This window comes from Octopus sinensis, linkage group LG12, assembly GCF_006345805.1.
Source record: "Octopus sinensis linkage group LG12, ASM634580v1, whole genome shotgun sequence".
Classification (NCBI taxonomy): domain Eukaryota; kingdom Metazoa; phylum Mollusca; class Cephalopoda; order Octopoda; family Octopodidae; genus Octopus; species Octopus sinensis.
In genome coordinates, this window is record NC_043008.1 from 52,756,751 (window position 1) to 52,771,929 (window position 15,179).

The 15,179-nt window shown below is 35.4% G+C and overlaps 1 protein-coding gene across 10 annotated transcripts in view; it reads right to left on the bottom strand.

Annotated features, from left to right (window-relative positions):
* Positions 1–15,179, bottom strand: part of LOC115217804 (FERM domain-containing protein 5) — a 313,777-nt gene that overhangs the window by 173,138 nt on the left and 125,460 nt on the right. For all 10 annotated transcript variants that reach the window (XR_003882210.2, XM_036507984.1, XM_029787485.2 and 7 more), the window contains exons 2-3: positions 10,519–10,623; positions 973–1,015 (exon numbers count right to left, since the gene is read on the bottom strand). Coding sequence is in view for 9 of the 10 variants with exons in the window: in XM_036507984.1 (XP_036363877.1) it covers positions 973–1,015; positions 10,519–10,623 (148 nt within the window). In the remaining variant the exon portion in view is untranslated. The remainder of the gene's footprint in view (positions 1–972; positions 1,016–10,518; positions 10,624–15,179) is intronic.

Genomic DNA, 15,179 nt, shown 5'->3' on the forward strand with positions numbered 1-15,179 from the left:
AAGGCAATTTGATGAGACAGTAATGTTTCCCTATGGTCAGACATGTTTTGTTGGCAGATTGAAAGCAAACAACACTGCTTTTATGATGGTGAAACTCATTTACAAGTATGACACGAAGTCAAGACAAGGAGATGCAAACCTCATGGTTTGGTTTTGTCCCCACTGTTTGACCATGTGGACAAATGTCATCCACTATGACATCAGGTACTCATAATAACTTATGAGTGGAACTGATAAACTATACAGAAGCATATCATAAAAGCGATCATGCCCAGTATCTGAATGGCTCCTCTTTTGAAAGACAAGTGGAAATAGTATCTTCCTGTGAAACAATTTGGTAACAGAAAGGGCATCTGGCTTCAGAAATATCGCTTGCTTAACCCGTACTAGCATTAAAAAAGCAGTCATTAAAATGAGGATGACGGTGATGAGATAGATATATATATATATATATATATATATACTTCCCATATGCATGCACATACACACAGGTACAAGCATGTACATAGTTGGTTAAATTAACTCCGTCCCTGGACTGATACTTTAACTAATCAATGCCTTCTAAAATTGGGCTCAGAAAGATGAAATGCATAGTTGACCTTCAACAGAATTTTATAATAAAACAATGAAATTTGATAAAATTATGATAGAATGAAAATGAAAAGAAAACAGAAAAAAGAAACTAACAAAGACAAAAAAAAAAGATGAACAAATATAAGAAAAATGGGTGGCAAGGGAGGTAATCAAGATGGAAAGAGAACGAAAAAGAAAGTACAATGTAGAAAGAGAAATATAAATGGTGAGGTGAATACTCCAGCATGGCCGTAACCTACTAACAAGAAGCAGTAAATTAATTTTGTGATGGTGGGGTTAGGATGGAATAATAATTTTAAAAACATAAAAACTAAACAGAAACCTTCTCCTAGCAAGAGTTCATAGAAAAAAGAATGTCAAGAAATAAATTTACGTTACCTTTTAACTGTTTATAAACTGTTTTGATAGGATCCAACCAATGCTGTGGAAATAAAGAAAAGAATTTAATGTAGAACACATAATAATAACAACTTATTTCATGTTGGTTCAAGACAAAACTTCAAATAGTGGGCAAATCAGAAATAGGATGATGTGAAAATTGTTCCTGCTTTATTCAAGAGCATTTGTGGTATCATAGAGACATGGGTGAGTTAAGTATAGAGGCACATAATATTAGACCTGTACTGGAGTACTATCACAATTTTTGAATCTGCACCAACATATATTTGGTCTCTACAATTTCTATTGGAATAATAATTCTTTCTACTAAAAGAATTTTGGGCAAGAGGGCTAGTTGATTACATCAACCCCCTACATATGGTTTTTACTTTCTGAACCCATAATGTAAAAACTGATGAAAGAATACTAAGTATTTTATCCAGCATGCTAACAATTTTGCCACCACATCACATTAATAATAATAATAATAATAGCAGCAACATCTACTGAATGTCTGTACATGCTTAATACTCTGGACATGCAGGACAGAGTCAAATTCCTGGTGAGAGCAGATCACAGATTGTTCAAGAGGTTAAAGCTAAATGGGTGTGTGGCTTGCAAAAAGATAGCCATGAAATACCTCGTAAAACTGAAAAATATGCCTGGAATTCACCAGGATTCACATATAAAGTGAAGGCTGTTTGTCACCTGAAATGTTCGTAAACCAAAGTAATTTTTCCCATAGGAAATTCAACAGAAGACACAATGAATTCAAGCAGGGATATGCACTGAATGAAATCTAGACAGCAACTGACGGTCTCCAACTGATACTCCCAGTTTGATAGCCATTGTTGCTGGCTTGTGTATTCATTACTCAAGACACTGTTCTTTATGCAAGACGTTTTGTGTTAAAAAAAACTGTTCATAAACTGATGCTTATGATGAGAGGTGTTGATAAACCAAAGCTCCACTATATTGGAACTTCAGTGAGTGATGTCAATGACTAGTCTTAGTTCAATAAGCTTAGATCTGATGATGAGATATAAGGGAAATGTTTCCCTGGTGAGTAACTGAATCACAGCCTTCTTCAGAGCACTGTAAAGTGGGGCAGAAGCAGCTCAAAGTTATAGTCCAATTAATCACATCACTAGCACCCTAGATTAAAAAAGTGTACAGAGGCATCTCGAAGGACATTTTTTTGTCCTATCCTAATGACCATTTGCTGCTCAAATGGATCCTGGTGTGCCATAATCACTCTCAACACATTTTTTTTTATAAAGACTTCATACTTTTCGTATCATAGGCAACATTCATGCCCAGGATATTCACCAAAAATGCTATGTTCTGTAATACAGCCTTTCTTGCATAACCAACAAAGAATCATAAAACTTGGATTAGTATGGAAGAGTAATCTCAGCAGTATAATTTCCTTGTGATTAAGTACTCTTTCTTCTTTGCAGAGAGTGTGTATTTATGTGTGTATATGCATATATTGTCCCACATTTGTTAACTAGTTTATGGTTAGATATGAATTTCTATGGCAAATTTGATACCAAGTAGAATTTTAAACTGACAGATGATAAGAGAGAGAATAAGGAGATAAAGAGAGAGCAGGGGATTGAAAATATATAGTAGAATAGAAAGAGAGGAGAGAGAGAGGAGAGAGAGATTAACTGAATCAAAAGAGAAAGAGTTAGCTTGAAAGAGAGAAAGAGAAGGAAAGAGAAAATAAAAGAAAGGGTATAGAACTGAAATAGGAAGAAAAACACTTAGAAAGAAATAAAAAAAAAGTTCCCTCTTTTTTTCATTTTCACTCTGTCTCTATTCCATTGTCTCGTCAACAAAAATATCAGAATAACTTTAAAAATTAATGTCATTTGAAAAGAAACTATGCAAAAAGCCCACTAATGTGATGAGCAACACTTAGAAAGCAGAAACCCAGGAAATTACAAGACAAGTTTACTGTTTTGATTGTTGTGTTTCATCAGATGTGTACATGTTTACACGAAGCTGTGACAATTTTCATTGCTCAAGTGGCTGTCTGCTTGCTTGCTAGCTAATTAGCATTTTATCTTGAAGCTTTCGAAGAACTGTTAACTAGTGCAGAATTAGTGCAACTGCACTGAAGGAAGTTGTGTAGTTCACTGAATAAGACTTCACAATACAAATATCACTGCAAAAGCCATTTCCCTTTTCTACCTGGAGAAATCTACAAACTGTGTGTGAGACAGAAGTGACAATTCCTGTAGTTCTTCTAAATAGTAAGTAGTGTCTCAAGTTCTACAATTCACAGGGCTGGTTATTCAGTTTCCATGGCATGTAAGTAACCAAGATCACAACATAGCCCCTTAAACAGTATGCCGGTTCAAAGCAGGGTTACTTATTTTTATCAGCTGAGTGGACTGGAGCATCATGAAATGAAGTGGTTTGCTCAAGAACACCATGCACTGCTCAGCTCAGGAATCAGAACCACAACCTTGCAACCAGGATTTCAGCGCTAACCACTAAAGCCACAAGACTTTACTCTTCTAAGGGGTAGTCGTGAATAATCTTGAAGCTCAGAGCATGAGACAGAAACAGTTTCATTATCATAAATCTTTTCTAGAATTTAGACAAAAAATTTACAGAAGTCCCTCACAAAATCATTCCGCATTCAGATTAGAACTTTGATTAACTAATGTTTACAGCTTTGAGAGTTCACACATCTTTCACCTGTGTAATTCAATAAGTTTTTAATGGTTGTATATTGATTTTACAGCTGTTTACCACTGAACTATAAATTGAATCTGATGTATGTTATCAGCCACATTGATTGTGGAAAGCAGCATTCATTTCATACAAGAAAACACGAAAATACAATGGCTGCAGAGAGCTTTGAATTCTTGATTTTAGTACTATAAATTCATTGCTGCTGCAAAACAAACCAATTAAACTTAATAAAAAGAAAAGAACAATTAAAACCAATCGTAGTTAACAGTTTTTTTTATTCATCTATATAACATTTGTCAACACTTCATTAAAGCTGCTTGTAAATAGTACATGTTACCAGGGTGTTACTCACAAGTGATTACAACTTGGTAACATGCACTATGCTTGTACTAATTATTTTAGATTCATATATAATCATGAGCAGATACAGACACCTCTTTCAGTCCTCTCATACTCGACCCGGCATAAAATCCAAGATGTAACAGATGGAAGGAGAGAGACCTGTACCAGCACCCTGGCTAGGGCTCCCGACAACTGACTGCAGCCATGTGAAATGAAGATCCTTGCTCAAAGTCACAACACACTACCATGTCCAGAAACTGAACTCACGACCTTATGACCATGAACTGACCACCCTAAATTTGGGTTACACACATCTTATAGTCATGTTGGTATTCCAATGTTATTCACCAAAGAAACACTATATTAATCCTATAAAGTGGTTCATACCAAATATACCTTCCTGATTCCATTAAAATTACACTCACAAATTGAATCTAAAACTTTTAGTTCAGTGTTACACTGCTAGTGCTAACCTGTTGCTTTCATGATCTCAAAGGAGACTAACACTAAATTAGTGTATAGATATACTATCTATATTTACATGTGGTGAAGGAGTGTGGTCTAGTTGTTAGAGTGCTGCACTCAAAATCACAACTTGTGGGTCCTGTTGTTGGAATAGGCGACATGAGTCCTTGAGCAAAGAACTTAAGCCTTTTGATATAAACCCACCTGAAACCTACCTGTATTTTCTATGATACAAAATTTCCTGTTTTAAAGTGACCTAAATTAAAACCACCTGTCAAAACTTAATTTATGTTCTAAATACTAGCTTAATAGTGAAGGCGAATGGCTCAGTGGTTAGAGCGTCGAACTTACAATTGTGAGGTTGTGAGCTCGAATCCCGGACCGGGCTGCGTGTTGTGTTCTTGAGCAAGACACTTTATTTCACATTGCTCCAGTTCACTCAGCTGTAGAAATGAGTTTCATCGTCTCAGGTGCCAAGCTGTATCAGCCTTTACTTTTCCCTTGGATAACACTGGTGGCGTGGAGAGGGGAGGCCGGTATGCATGGGCGACTGCTGGTCTTCCATAAACAACCTTGCCCAGACTTGTGCCTTGGAGGGTAACTTTCTAGGTGCAATCCCATGGTCAGTCATGACTGAAGGGGGTCACAGCATAACTAGCTTAATAACCCTTTCATATTTTGGCACAAGACCAGCAATTTTAAAAGGTGGACAAGTTGATTAATTTACCCCCAATGCTCAACTGGTAATTATTTAATCAACCCTGGAAGGATAAAATGCCAGCTTCGGCAGAATCTGAACTTGGAAGTGAAGATGGACAAAACACTGCTGAGCATTTTGTCTAGCAGCTTGCCTTAAATACCAGCTTAATAATGATAATTAACTAATTTCTTTATCATTTTCAAAATTAATTGAAACAAAGCAGTGTATGTCAACAGAGATATGGTAACAAAAGGGTTAATTTCATGTTGCTCCTGTCTACTCAGATGAAATGAATACCAACCAAATGCAACAACCCTTTCTGTCTCTCTCTTACTCCCCACTCAGTCATCACATCTTGGATGATCTGTTACATCAAGAATGCAAGGGCTGAGAGGGTGTCTGCTCGTGACAACATAAGTACCTAAAACAGCTTAAGCATGGTACATGCTAGAGGTGACACCCACATGCAAGTCACAAGTGTTTTTTTTTGCTTTTTAATATATCTATATCTAAGTTCCACTATCACTAAAAATCACAAGAAGCTAACTGCATTGAAAAGTATTAGGTCACTGAAAATTTTTTCCAAATTCATTTAAAAATATAATATACTTGACAATTTGGTTTTTGTGTGGTATAGTTAGATTAGGAAGAACAAAATTCATGATGTATTCTGCCAAAATGTCATGGTTAAGGAGAAGGAAAAGTGAAAAAAAAAAAATTGTGTGGAATGTCCACAGCTTGGACACTTGGTGTAAATGCTTGCAATGGACTGGACTATAGAAGACACTCACAAGCTAGGAGGATGGCGTTATACCAAGCAACAGATATATTTTTACGATGTAATCAAAGGAGGAAAGGTAGAGTGCATGAGCCTTTATGGAGCTTTTAGGAGTGGTGAGAAGATGCCCTAAACCAGAAACCTGCCCTGAATGCTTATAACAGAGTGGGCATTTCCACTCAAGGATTTCAAGGCCAGATGATCATTTTAAACTGGGAGACAGATTAAGCTTACAAACCATGTAGACCACAGTGGGATTTGAACTTAGAATGCAGAGAGCTGGATCAAATAATGCAACACAGCCCATATGACACTCTAATAATTTCACTATTCCCATGCCCTAGACTGGTACTTCATATATTGATCCTTAGAAAGGATGAAAGACAAAAAGGTTTGAACTCAAAAATTATGATGTTCGAATTTGTGCTTGAGGAGACCTACTGAGTCAAGTACATCAACATCAAAATAAATATCAAATGGAAATTGTAGTTGTGATATCTGTAGCGGTAGCATGTAAAAAGCACCATCCTAACGTGGCCGATGCCAGTGCCGCCTTGACTGGCTTCTGTGCCGGTGGCATGTAAAAAGCACCAACCGATCGTGGTTGCTGCCAGCCTCCCTTGGCACCTGTGCCAGTGGCACGTAAAAAGCACCCACTACACTCACGGAGTGGTTGGCGTTAGGAAGGGCATCCAGCTGTAGAAACACTGCCAGATCAGACCGGAGCCTGGTGCAGCCTCCTGGCTTCCCAGACCCCGGTCGAACCATCCAACCCATGCTAGCATGGAAAACAGACATTAAACGATGATGATGATGATGATTTTGTCATTATTCTTAGGATTCTGCTAATCAACGATAGAGGATTAGCTTGATTAACTCTTACAACTTAAGACTAGATATAGTCCCTCTTTGTCCATTCAGTATTTAGAATGCCATCATCCACCAAGGAGGCATGCAATGGGCTCAGACAAAGAAGCATGTGATTATGAACCCAAAGTTTTAACCACGTAGCTATACCTACATAGAGGAAAAGGAAATGCTGTTTAGCAACACCAACAGGCCTGGTGTGCTGCACACTTATTCAGGATATGACAAATGTATTTGTATGCACCCATCAGTCACATCAAATGCTTTCCCCAGCTAGTTTTGGTTTGCTGCTGCTGCTCTCTTTCTCTCTACTAACATATGGAAAAGAGATATAATATAGTAATATAGTATTTCTACAAATCTAGGACTATTATAAAATAAAGTGAAAATAAATTACAGATGTGTGCATGTGCACACATCTATGTATTTATGTGTATATTACATATATATATATATATATATATATATATATATGCAGCTGCAATGCTAGCAGCTATTATAGTAAATCACCAATTTCTGAAAAGATACCTATCTTAATAAATCTAGCTCTAGGTGAGATATGGTGTTTGGGGAGGGTTTGTGTGAGGGGAGGAGGATATTTGAGTGACAGTTTGTAAGAAAGTAAAGGATTTACATCTAGTTAGTATGGGGACTGAGATGGGGTAGAATAGGGGTAGATGGAGTAGAAATAAAGTATGATGTTCAGTTGGAGTGAAGTGTTTGGGTATCTAAAATATAAGTCATTTAGATGTGCATGTATGTCTGTGTATAAACCTTTTTGGTGCCATATTTCTGTTAAACTACATCTTTGTATCAATTATTTTTGAATAGTATGAAGAACTTAGTAAAATAATCGTTACTGTCATTATTAAGCTGGTGTTTGGAACAAAAATAAAAATGAAATAAATATGAACAGTTTAAAATTAGATCATTTTGAAATAAGATGTTTGTATCGTAGAACAAAGAGCAGTCTCAATAGAGTTGGTTTCAAAAAGGGTGAACCCTTTAGCATTTAAACCAACCATATCCAGCCTGAATATTCTACCTGTTTTATATTCAAACTGACAAGATCCAACCATTTACACCTATTCTACAATGTCACTCTAAAACTAAATAACATAATTGAAATCTTAAAGCTATAAGATAATGTATGACTAAACACCATTCGAGCGTGATCCTTACCTGTGTCACCTTACCAGCAATTGTGCTGGTGGCACATGGAAAAACAATTCAAGCGAGGTCGTTGCCAGTGCCGCTGGACTGGCTCCTGTGCAGGTGGCACATAAGATGCACCATTTGAGCGTGGCCGCCGCCAGTACCGCTTAACTGGCCCTCGTGCTGGTGGCACATAAAAGCACCTACTACACTCTTGGAGTGGTTGGCGTTAGAAAGGGCATCCAGCTGTAGAAACTCTTCCAGATCAAGATTGGAGTCTGGTGCAGCCATCTGGTTCACCAGCCCACAGTCAAATCGTTCAACCCATGCTAGCATAGAAAGCGGACGTTAAACGATGATGATGATGATGATGAATTCAAAATAATGTTAATATATAAGCATTACATTTCACTGTATAATCTGAATGTTAAAGGGTTAAATTATTAAATATGATGGAAAATAAGAAATGCAGCTAATCAGTGCCAATGTAATCTAGCTGTAGGGGTGCTGACAACTCATAATATATTTATATATCATCACAGGATTCTACTGTCTATGACCAAAATACTTGTTAAACTACTGACTCAGTTTCAAGATGTAATCTGTAGACTGACCTCATTCTATTACCAATGACATACATTTATTTCTTTTTCTAACACAGTACAATTATGAATCATAAGACTTCAGAATCTGTGACAAGTTTCCATTTATCCTAAGAGGGTCATTTGGTCACTACTAAGATTTTCGCTTTCATACAGTAAAAATTGTGATCATTCTAGTGGAGATCATTACCCTCCAAGTTATTATGATAGCAAACTGCTACTTAAGAAGACTATTGATTTAACAACAATAACAATAATAATAATCCTTTCTACTTTAGGCACAAGGCCTGAAATTGTGGGAGATGGGGCTAGTGAATTACACTGACCCCAGTACTCAACTGGTATTTAATTTATCGACCCCGAGAGGTTGAAAGGCAAAGTCAACCTCAGTGGAATTTGAACTCAGACTGTAGCGGCAGACATACCGCTAAGCATTTTTCCCAGCTTGCTAACGATTCTGTTAATAATAATCCTTTCTACTAAAAGCACAAGACCTGAAATTTGGGGCAGGGGTTAAGTGATTACGTCAACCCCAGTACTCAACTGGTACTTATTTACTGACCCCGAAAGGATAACAGGTAAAGTTGACCTCAGCTGAATTTGAACTCAGAACATGAGGACAGATGAAATATCACAAAGCATTTTGCCCATTTAGTCTTTCATAATATGAGTTCTTAATTTTTGCTTACATCAGCATTGCTAGTGATGGAAGAAAGGGAGGGGATACACAGGGATGTTTCCTGATGTAAGATAATGATATAACATGCATATGGGGCACAGGTAAATACAAAAATAGATATAAATAGGTAAAAAACAAAAAATAAACAAATAACTAGGCTATTACAAATAGTGTTGCTGATCCCTGCTCTGCTCTATATCAAGATTTTTGCAAATGGATGCACGGCTTCTGATGAATTTACCACCATCCCCACCACCACTTTACAGCACTCACACCCACACACTACACTATATCTGAAGAGTTTTGCATACTTTTACATGGCTTCTGAGCTATTTAACCACCACCACCACCACCGACACCACATCCCTACAGCATACACAACCAGACTCTCTATACTATATCTCAGTCATGACTTTTTAGAGATACGTTCCTTCTCAGGTGTTTACCACCCCTCAAGCAACATGCAAGCTAGCTGTACTTAGGTGAATGGGAAAATACAACTAAGTACTGTGGCAAAGGTGTGGTCTCAAAGAGAAGGTCTCAAGTGTGTATATACAGTGGTATATCAAAATCTTTCCAATGGATTGAGAGTAGTGTTTCTTTGTTTTGTACTTTGTAGCAGACAAGAGATCAAGTAAAAATTATTTTGGTATATTCCAAATACAAAGTCTTTTTTTTTAATCCTTGTTTAAAAGTTTAACTCTTTAACATTCAGACTTCTCTGCCAAATGTAATGCTTATTCTTTCACATTATTTTGAATTAATCATATATTATCTTGTTACTTCAATATTTTGAATAGATGTCTTTTAATAAATTTCAGTACACAAATTGCTTATCATAAGATCTTTACTACCAACAAAATCTACCACCACCCCCATTAACTAACCCCTAATCAACATCACCAAAACAAACTATTACACTTCCCAGTGTATGTACATAAGTATGTATGCACATATGTGTATATATATATATGTATGAGTGTCCATGCATATGATTATATGTCTGTGCTGACTTAATGGGGTTTCATTTTGTTTCCTGTTTTCCTCCAATCTCTCGCAGTAACCACCTCAATTAACACCTGTCACAGATTGCTCGTCTTCTCCTTTATACTCACCTTCTTGCTTGCCATTCACTGTTATCTCCGCCATCACAATAACAACATACAACTAAAGTTCTGTTTTCACTATCCAAACCCAGATTTTATTAGTTCAAATAAAACTGAAAATATTAAACATTTTTGAAACTTACTCTTTGTCTTTCCATGTCTACATATCGAAGACCAAAATAATCCTTTTCGATCAAATTTAGGCGTTGACACACTTGGTCGAGCAGCCATTGTCCTGTTGAGTCTTTCTGCAAAAGAGAAATCAAGACAGTAATTAGAAAATCTGGAATAACTGAAGAACTTTCAGTTCAGGTTCAATTTTACAAGAGATTATTTATTTGAAATAATACAATGTAGTGACTGCCTGTTACTCTTTCATACTTTAGAGCCTCTCAACTCCAGTCATGAAGCCACATCACACTATTACACCTTCCACTCAGCTGAGGAGACTTTTTGTTTTGCAAGTTACCTTGATTTCATTAGCGCTGGTACAAAAAAAAAAAAAAAAAACACACTCTGTAAAGTGGTTAGGAAGGACATCCAGCCATAGAAACCTTGCCAAAACAGACATTAGAACTCAGAACAGTCCTCTGTCTTGATGGATGTCAAACTGTCCGATCCATGGCAGTATGGAAGACATATGTTTAAGTGATGATGAAGAGTGTTTGGAAGGAAACTTTAAAACCAAGAACAAAATAAAATCATCATCAATATCATTTAATGTTCATTTTCCATGTTGCTAATGGTTGGATTGTTTGACAAGAGCTGGCAAGCAGGAGAGTTGCACCAGGCTCCAGTTGTCTGTTTTGGCATGGTTTTCCAGCTGGATGCCCTCTCTAATGCCAACCACTTTACAGATTGTACAGGACGTTTTTTATGTGATGTCAGCATGAGTGCCTTTTACATGGTGCCAGCAAGTAAATAAAAACAATAAATTCACTTTACAACCACATGGTTTCAGATTCAATCCCACCGCATGGCACTCTTTGGGAAAATGTCATACCACAGGCCTGGGCCAGCCAATGCTTTGTTAGTGAATTTTTGAGAACTGGGGAAGCTTGTTCAAGCATGCATATCTTATATATATATATATATATATATATATATATAATATATATATATATATATATATATTTAAATAATGAGGGAGATAAATTGAATATTAATTTAATTAATATCAATTTAAAACCAGTAGCCTAGCATAAAAAATCTGAAAAAATTCTAATACATGTGTATATTTAAAGGGCTAAAAAACCACTAGGTGGTCAGCTGTATGCTAGAAGTAGATCACCTACGATCAAACTACAAAGAAAAGAATTCTGGTGTCCGCTGAATTTTCCTCTAGAGAATATTCTTTTCTTTGTAGTTTGATCGTAGGTGATCTACTTCTAGCATACGGCTGACCATCTAGTGGGTTTTTTAGCCCTTTAAATATACATATATATATATATATATATATTTGTTTCTGTCTGTGTTTACCCCACCCCAACTGCTTGGTAACTGGTGTTAGTTTATGTCTCCATAATTTAATGGTTTGGCAAAACAGATCAATACAATAAGCACCTGACTTTACAAAAATTACATAATGAGGTCAGTTTGAGGCAACCTTTTAAAGTGATGCCCCAGCATGACCACAGTCCAATGAATGAAATATGCTAAAAGATATACATAAAAGATTCATTCATATCTAAAAATTCTTTAAATCAAACATCTCTCGTTTGTTTGTTTTTTGTTTCTCTTTGCACAGTTTAAAAAAAAACTAGGTTAGAAACGATCTCTATAGAGGATTACAAACATCGATATAAAAATATCTTCTGTTAAACCAGTAATCAGTTATACAAAGAATATACAAAAGAAAAATAGTTCCTAATAGCCAAAAGTAGGACAAAAATATATAAATGAATGATAAAATTACTAAATAATGTTATTAATGTTAAAGATTTATTTATTTATTTAATAAATGTGTTGTTTTTTCTTTCTGTTTCTCTTTTTTTTTTCTATCTTTCATTTCATTTATGTGTCATACAATTTTTACACTTAAATCCGAGGGCAGATTGAAGTAAAATCTAAAAGGTGGAGTTTTATTCTTGAAGAAGCAAACTAATGCATTTTTCTGGCAAACAATACCTGAATGAAAACAGTATGGCATGAAAGAACTAGTTTGCAGATAAGCCTGGTGACAGATGTGTTACATTAATAAACGCCAACAAGGTTTTAATGTCATCTAAATGTGTTTAACCTAAATTTCCATTCCAGATAAACATAAAAAATCACTTTCAAAAGACACAACATAATTCAAAAGAAATCCTCAGTTTATCTGTATTTGTAAATGGGTGGAGGTGGAGAGAAAAAAAAGAGTTGTTTGTAAAACCTTTCAGAAAATTTCTTAATAGGAGAGCATTAGCTATATCTAAATTTCAATAAATATGTTTTCAGACAAGAGACTTAATATGACGATGTTTATGCAAGTAGGAAAATATATCCTGCTGATTTAAACACATAGTTGAATAATTTTAAAATTTCCATTTAATTATAGTTGTAATTATTTGTTGGCTTATTTTTAGACTTTCATCGTGTTAATGGTCACACTAATTTCATCCAAAATTGTTTAACCCTCCAAAGAATTATAACTTGTTAAAGAATGGTGGCCTGGGAGACTCATTCAACTTAATTACTTGTTCAGGAATAAAGTCTTAATTGTGATACTTTTATCTTCAGTTTACTTATATATTTTTCTTCATATCACTCACTATAAAATACGGTTGACATCAAACACTACACCTAGTCTAGTTCTACTTATAGATCTACTTCAGAGAATGGTGCTACCCATTTAAAATCTAGAAATAACCCAATGGCCTTGCACAATATTAATACCTTAATTCAGTCCAGTAGGAAACTCATTGCATATTCTATTGTCCAGTGTAAAGAATCCTCTGTGACGAGCAGGACATGATCCATCCAATTTATTGTCTAACTTAACTATGTCCAGAGACGATTTGAAGGAATACACTAGATGTGCTGTTGTACTTACTATTCAATATTTATAAAATGATAATGCTGGTGCCACTAGAAAAGCACTCAGTCCACTCTGTAAGGTGGTTGGCATTAAGAAGGGCATCCAGCCATAAAAACCATGCTAAAACAGACAGTGAAGCCTGGTGCAGTCTTCTGGCTTGCTAGCTCCTGCCAAACCATCCAACCCATGTCAGCATGGAAAATGGACATGAAATGATGAGGAGACAAAGTGCATGCATGCGCACATACACACACATTTTATTTCACAAACAGACGATGATATAAACATTGAATGTTGCTTAATGTGCCTCTAATTAATTAATTCCAGCTTGTCAAAGCTTTGCACACATCAATAAATATACCATTTGTTGTTCTAATATAATAACAAGAAGTTCTTAGAGATTACGAACAATGCCTCAGTGTTTATAGCTTATGAAGCATAACAATGCAGAAACCTATGATCCTATGATCTGATGACATCATTCATAGCTTGATGACATGTTTTTCACACATATTGTCATTAAGGAGAAATTTTTTTTTCTCACAGGACAATTTCTGCAATGTATTGACTTCATATGTCTGAGTAGATGTGAACATGTTAAACATGATTGCACACACCTATATTTCATTCAACACTGCTTAGTGCACCTCTAATTAATTAATTCAGCTTGATAAAGTTTTGTATATGTGAACAAATGTGCTACTTGCTTTCCTAATATAAGAACAAGTTCTTAGCAGCTCTGAACAATAGCCTGGTATCTGTAACAAATGGAACATAAAAATGCAGAACTGCACGTGTCTCATATTTTGATGATGCCATTCACAGCCTATGGGTGTTTTTTTACACACACATTGTCTACAAGGAAAATTTTTTTTCTCCTTAGACAATTTCTGTAACATACTGTTAAATATGATTTTACTCACCAATACATAAATATTCATTTATTCCATAGACAAGTAAAAATACAGGTAGAAAGACAAGTTAGCTTTAATTAAAAAGGTTCCTTAATGCTGTGACTATTGGACATGTTTTGGTAGGCTGAGTTAGATCAGAGAACAAAATGCGAGTTCTGATGTTCATATCTTTCCAATAGCATTGGCAAACCTTTCACTGCAAAAATTACATATTTACACAAAATTTCATTACCCTTTCTACAAAAAGTAGTTTTATATATATAGCAATCTGTGCTTTGTTGGGGTATGTTATTTTTGAAAATATTTTCTGTCGAAATACATCAAGTTTATTGAGGCAATATGACAGAGAAAATACCAATTCTAACTATATTTACCATGAAATTCAATTTCACAGTTAATGAGTAAATAGGTTTCAAATTCAAGTAGGAGGCAGCCAATCATATTGATCCCAAAACTTGATTGGTACTTATTTCATTAACTTGCACTTATAACCACTTACTTTTACCTTTCCTTATGTTTCAATAACAATACTAATTTATTCAACTCAAGTAAATAGAAACACAGTGGACATACTGGAAAGATTATGGTGCAATTTAAGTTGTATAATGTTTAACGAACTGACTGGTTACATAATTATCAGTTTAAAACCTAATGACTACATTTACTGTTCTGTGTTCCAAGGCAAGATATGTTATATTGTATATTTCTGTCGAACTAACTGGAAAGATAAATATTTCCAATGCATTCACAGTTGTTGTTGTTGTTGTCATCATTACATAAACATACAGAAATAAAAATTAATTACAGTTTAATAAGAGCAGTTGTACAAATGCTCAGCCCCTGTGTCACTGGTGTAACTTCACAGCTATAATAA